The following is a 6,100-nucleotide window of genomic DNA, read 5'->3' as shown; positions in this document are numbered from 1 at the left end:
TCGCAGGGGGCGGTGGCCGCTCCGTGCTCCAGAGTGGCTCCCGATGCCGTGTGGGAATTGAGGGAGAAGCCCCATTATGGGACCTCCCCGGGAGCAGGCTGCTGGGCACGAGGAGGCAAACCTGGGGGGCAGCAAGGGTGGGCTCATGGTGACATTCCGGGAGGGAGAGCTCATGGTGGCGGAGAGGGAGGGCTCATGGTGGCAGTGAGGATGGGCTTGCAGTGGTGTTCCCGGGAGGGAGGGCAGGAAAGCTTCTCCCTTCTCCCCTCCCTGCTCTGCTCTCTGGACTGCTGCCCCGTTTCTAGCACTTCAGGATTAGACCCGTGCCTACAGTTCCCCTTTGGGAGAGGCTCCTCATGCCGTTCTCCATCCTCGGCGGTTGCTGCGGTGGCTTTTGGGGAGCTGAGAAGCTGGTGTGACAAGAGGGAATGCTGTGTGTCCGATGGGTGACGGCTCGCTCCGGAGCAGTTTGTGGATGGTGCCGAGGAGCTCCAGCCTCACGCGCCCGAGTGCTTGGGTGACTTTGGTGCTTGTCCTGCTCCTGCTTGGGCCCCCTTGGGTGCTGCTCAAAGTGTTTTTCTCTTGTCCCCCTTGGAAACTGGGCCATGGCAAAGTCATGGGAAGGGGTTTCCTTCTCTGGGGAAGCACGTGCCTGGTGAGCAGAGCTGGAGGCAGTTTCCACCAAGCTGGGAGCGCACTGGGGGGCTGGCACTGAACAGCGTTTGCAGGGAGCTCCTCCAGGGCTGGAGGTGGATTTTCCTTAGCAGTTGGTTTTCTTGAAGGACCTCTTGAGTTAGTGAGGACCCTCTGGTGCGCGGTGCTAGGAACGGGCAAGCCCTGCAGTAACTAGTCAACCGCTGTTGAGCTGGGATGGGCCGCTGGTAGCTCATGGCTTTCTTCGGATGCACCGTTTGCACGATAAAATCAGGACCAGGGTGCCCCTGGGGTCCAGCCATTTGCTGCGGAGCTGTTTGGTGTCACTGGAAGATGCTGGGCTTCAAGAGGTTTAAACTGTCTCGGTACAGGTTTTAAAACACTGACGAGCACCACGGAGGGATGTGGGGTAGAGCTGTTACCTCCAGGCATGGTGTGTGCCAAAAAAGGGGTCTGCGGTCGGGGCTGGGTCCCGTCGGTGGTGCTGCTGTAGCACCAGGGTGCCACCAGCCTGCACCCCGGTGGGATGGCCAAGGTGGCAGCTCCCGGTGAGGAGCAGACCCATGTGGGGTACCCACGGCTGCCTGGGCGAGTCCAGCCTCCTGTCTTCGCTGCAGCTCCTCAGCTTGGCCCCGCTGTGGGTGGCAGCGTGGTTCGGCAGCTCTGGGCTGTGCTGAATGCTCTGGGGAGGGGGATTAATCCGCTAATTGGATTTGCAGTTGGTTTGGGTAGATGCTTCCTGCAAACGTCAAAGGTCGTCGTGGTGTTCAATGCGTGGTCGGGGACCACCGGTGGCGGTGGCCGTGGTGCCTGATGTCTGCTGGGGACCAGCCAGAGCAGGGCGCAGAAAATACGAAGCTGAACCCCAGGGAATATTTGCCTGTGATGGGTGACTTGGTGTCCCTCTGCCCGTGGAGATGAGCTCCTGGGTGGGAGAGCAGCGGTGGCCTTGTTGGCTTGATCCTTTCAAAATTGGACTTAACGATGCGCTTAATGGCTTGCGGGTAACGACTTTGCGCTGGTGGAAGAATGGATGTCTTGGACCTGTGGCTCTGTTAATTTCCTTCCAGGAGAAATTGTTCCAGAAATTCAGGACTCTGCCTCCAAGCTGTGTAGCTCACTTAGGGCAGGACCCCGTAGGAACAGGCTTGCTAAGGGTGCAGAAAGACCTCGGAAAACCCCACTGCCTGCCTCCGAATGGGGCTCTCCCGCTGCCTGCGTTGCCCGTTCGCTGCCTTCAGATCTCTGAAGAGCAGCAGGCTGCCGTGGCGTAGCTCGTCCTCGCCAGCCTGTGTTTGGGTAAGGGATGGTGGAGGGTTGCCCAAACGAGCATCTGCGCAGCGCGCTGCCTGCCTGGCGTTGCTGACACGCAGCAGCTGCCTGGAACGTTTGGGTTCCACCTTCGTGGTGACACCTTCCCGGGATGCCGACCTGCTGCACGCCCAGGCACCGTGCCGGGGACCAGCTCCCGCAGGGGTGCCCCATCCTTTCAGGAGGGGCCACGGGTGCATCTGTGGGCTGGTTTCTCCCGTCCATCAGCACTGCTGTCTGCTCGGCAGGTTTTCGGAAGGGGCACAGCTTGTGGTGTGGCCAGACCCAGGTCTGGGAGGCGTTTGCATCCCCTCCTGGGACTGGCGTGGGGGATGGATCGGTGCAGGTACCCAGGTGAGCGTGAGGTCTGTGCAGTCGTGTGCTCCGGTCCTAGTTAATCCTGTGCCACCAATATAGCTGCTGCCCGAGCAGCTGGGCCCTAGGGTCTTGCTGGTCTGTACATCACGATATATCGCGACACAGATATATGATCTGTACGCACCCAGGGGGTGGCCGTTGGGCATTGCAGGTCACCCAGGTCTCTCATCCCTCCCTGGCAAAGGTGTCGGTGGCCACTGCTCAGCACATTACTGGGAACACGTGGTTGAACTCTCCTGAGCTGGGGCGCCTGGGGAAGCTGTTGCGTTTTTCTTTACCTTGTCTCTTGATAAATAAACAAAAAATGTCTTAAGCCTTGCCCAGCTGGGCTGAAGCGGAGGCTGCAAACAGGGCTGATGATTACAGTGCTGCCGAGTCGCTCAGTCGGTGCTGTGCTCTGGGGCTGGGGCAAGTGAAAGCTTTTTGAAGAGGAAATGAGATGAATCAGCGTGGGGAAGCCCATTGCTTCCCCGCAGCCGTATCCTTCCCCCTGCACATGCACGGATCTTCCCCCAGGTCGTCTCGCGATAGTCGGAGCGGGTCAAGTCGGAGCGGGTCAAGTCGGAGCCCCCTTGTCTGGATGAGGCGCTGGGCTGGGAAGTGCCTCTCTCCCTGGCTCAAGGGCTCGTCTGCGGGACGTGCTGTGTCGGTGAACTTGGATCAAGATGCGTTAATGCAAGGGAGGAGAAAAAATACTGCAGAAGCCTTCAGTAGCGTGCTTCTGCCTTAAATCCGGCTTCCTCAGCCCTTCGGCGTGCGGCATGACGTGGGGGCAGAGTTAGGGCCAGTCTGCGTCTATGGGGCGGGGGACGGCGGCCGCAGGGATGTACCGGAGCCACGGCCACAGGAGCTGGGGGTGGCCACGCTGGGGGTGGCCACGCTGGCCGCTGGTGGTCAGTGCTGCAGCTGGGTGCAAAATGGAAGGCGTGAAACCGGGCGGCGTGCGGTGCTGGAAGGGGAACTGCCAACCACTGGGCTGAGCGCCTGGCTCTGCCCCGTCCAGGGGGGCGCAGGATCTCATCCTGCAGCCATGCTTTGTTAGCGTGCACAAGGCTGATGCTCTCTGCCCCACCCCCTGCCAAAAAAAACAAACCCAAAGCGATGGAGCTCTCCTGCCCAGCCAGGTCTGGGAGGAGTGAAATGAGCGCCTGTGTTGGAGCAGTGCCTGGTGCAGGGACCTCCTGGCCCCTTCTCCTCCAGGCACCGGGTGCTTTTGCATCTCCACCTGCCCTGGGAAGGCGCTGGTGTGGGCACATCCCCTCCCTGGGTTCAGGTGCTTGCCTGGCATCAGAGGATCCAGCTAACAGCATTTAAAATTGCAATTCAAAATTGCAAAGCAGATTATTTTTTTTTCCCTTTTAGGCTTCGGGAGCTCAGCAATTTGCCTCGTTACTGTCTGGTGCTTTTTGCTCATCAGCGAGCTAACGCTCCTTTGCTGCCAGCTTGGTTGCTGCCCTTGCAGCACCGTTACCTTTCCTGGTCTCCCTTAACAAAAAGCAACTGGGAGAAGCCCAGCATGATGTCAAGCAGTGGAGGAGCTGAGCCCCTGGACTCCTTGTTTCGTCCTTTCATGCTCTTTATTTGGGATCTGGATCTCCAGAGCACGAGCGGGGTGGAGAGTGATGCCAACAGCGCTGCATCCTCCGTCTTACAGGAGCACGGAGCGATGCTGGCGAGGATGCGGTGCTGTTTGCTCGTCAAAGCGTCCCTGCTGCTGAGCTGGTGCCCGTGGCGGTGGGAGTTGGTGGCCGTGGGCCCTGGCAAAGCCCAGGAGCCAGCCATGGCTGCTGGCCACCGGCTCCCTTGCAAGACAGGCTGGGCTGCTTCAGCGTGTGCAAGCACCGGCGTGTTCTGGCACGGAGCGGTTTGGCTCCTCCGCCGAGGCGTTGTTTGGTGTTTTTATTAAAAATGGCTCCTATCTAGCTCGGGGGGAGGGGGGTGGAAATCCTTGGGCTCTGAAAACTCCAAAGCAAACCCCTGGGAGCAAGGTTCCCGCTGCTCTGCCTTCTGGAGGGGCAGCCGGCTCCTGCGCAGGGCTCGCGGTGCCGATCCCCATGGGAGGGATGGAGGGATGCGGCACAACCTGTTTGCCTGTTCCTGGCAGGGTGTGGCGGGGAAGGGCCCGCAATCGCCCCTATAGTTCTCCCAGAGCGATACTGTGAGTCAGGCAGACGTAAATAGCAACTCCTCCTCCCCTGTTTGCCCTTTGCAGCCTGCGGGAAGGGGTGTGAGCCCGGCACGGGTGGGTGAAGCCCTGGCTCCGCAGCCCTGCCCTTCCCTGCCTCTGGGCTCCGGTGAACCCCCTCGACCTTGGCTTTCCTGACCCATCCTGTAGGATGTGCGTTTGGGCAGCAAGGCTGGGCAATTTGCACCGTGCCCCACGCTCTCGCCCTGTTCTCTGCCCCGGCGTTACTGCCTCTCTGACCAACACCACGGGTAGGTGATGCAAAACGCCCCTGGCGTGGGCGGCCGTGCCGCTGCTGCGGTCCCAGCCCTGCCGCCGAGCTCTGCTAACGCCGTGCGGTGGCTGCCGTCAGCACGATGCTGCGGCTCCTCTCCCGAGCCAGGGTTTGGAATAGTCAGGCTTTCCAACCACCCCGGCGTCTCCCAGGCACAGTTTAACTTCTTCCCTGCTGCCACGCTGAGTTAGGCGGGGTGGTTCCGGGGTGAAATGGCTGCGAACGCCTAACGAGGTCTGCAGGGTTTTTTGTGCGGGGGCGAAGCAGCTCGCGGCGTGGAGGTGTCGGGGTATCGGAGATGCTGCGCAGGAATTCGCACAGCGCTGCAGCTGCTATTTAGGGGATTCGCTTCAAATCCCGCTGCTGCCCCGCGTGGGCTCCCGTGGCCTCTGCCATCGCCGGGAAGCATGGTGCCGATTCTTTTGGAGCCAGGGGGAGAGGCTCCAGAGGAAACTCTCGTGCCTCCGCAGCCCAGCGCCAGGCAGGCATCCAGCCGCCTTCGGCGCCGCGCCGGCCGCAGCGTGGTGCTCACCTTTTGGCGCTGGGCTGGCCGTGCCGTATGGCCGGTGGGGCAGCGGGCACAGGGGGACGGCAGCGTCCCCTCGCCCAGGCTGGGGCGCAGAGCGCTTACGGCGGGGATGCTGTGCTGGGCGGGGAAGGCTCCGCACCGCTGCTCGCTTTGATGTGGGGCTGAAACGCCCCGTGCGCCTGCCGCGGGAAGAGCCAAGGGGCGGCGGTGGAGGAGAAAGCCTGAACAAAAAGATGTTTCTCTGCTGGGAGAAGCACCGGCACCTCCCCGGCTGCTGGGAGCTGCTTAATTCCCTGGGTGAGGAATGCGGCGGGGGCAGAGCCCTGTTGGCCCGGTGCAGGGGTCTGAGTGTACCCGGTGCTGGATTTGGGGATATGTGCGTTATTTCTGAGCACCCTGGTCCCCGCTCTGCGGGTGGGTTGGGAGCTCAGCAGCGGTGGCCAGACCTGCGCTGGCTTCCCTAGCCAGGGTTTCCACGCTGGCCAAATGGGAAGCCCAAAGGAGAGGGGGTGGTGCAAGCTTTGGAAATAATAAGCGAGCCCTGGCATTGATAGACTCTTAAAAAAGCGACCTCAGCCAAGCGACGGCGCTACGTCATCGCCTCCTTGCAGTGGGAACTCGTGCACTTCCCAGGATTGAGCTGTCGCAGCCCAACCGGAGAGCAATTTCCTGGCGGTCTCCTGGTGGTGACCCCTTGCCCGGACCTCCCCGTTCATGCGTGAAGCTCTTCACCGCAGCCGTGCGCCATCGCCGCGGCCGGCTGCCTGCT

General features: G+C 61.4%; 1 protein-coding gene across 1 annotated transcript in view; it reads left to right on the top strand.

Annotated features, from left to right (window-relative positions):
* The window catches only part of BAIAP2 (BAR/IMD domain containing adaptor protein 2), a 71,620-nt gene that overhangs the window by 30,711 nt on the left and 34,809 nt on the right, over positions 1–6,100 (top strand). Inside the window, exons 2-3 of the mRNA XM_035899190.1 lie at positions 2,875–2,988; positions 3,089–3,236. Coding sequence (XP_035755083.1) covers positions 2,875–2,988; positions 3,089–3,236 — 262 coding nt within the window. The remainder of the gene's footprint in view (positions 1–2,874; positions 2,989–3,088; positions 3,237–6,100) is intronic.

The sequence above is a fragment of the Egretta garzetta genome, unplaced genomic scaffold, assembly GCF_000687185.1.
Source record: "Egretta garzetta isolate BGI_Z169 unplaced genomic scaffold, ASM68718v1 scaffold131, whole genome shotgun sequence".
NCBI classification, from domain to species: domain Eukaryota; kingdom Metazoa; phylum Chordata; class Aves; order Pelecaniformes; family Ardeidae; genus Egretta; species Egretta garzetta.
The sequence above is the reverse complement of the archived record's forward strand: the minus strand, read 5'-3'. Positions and strand labels throughout refer to the sequence as shown.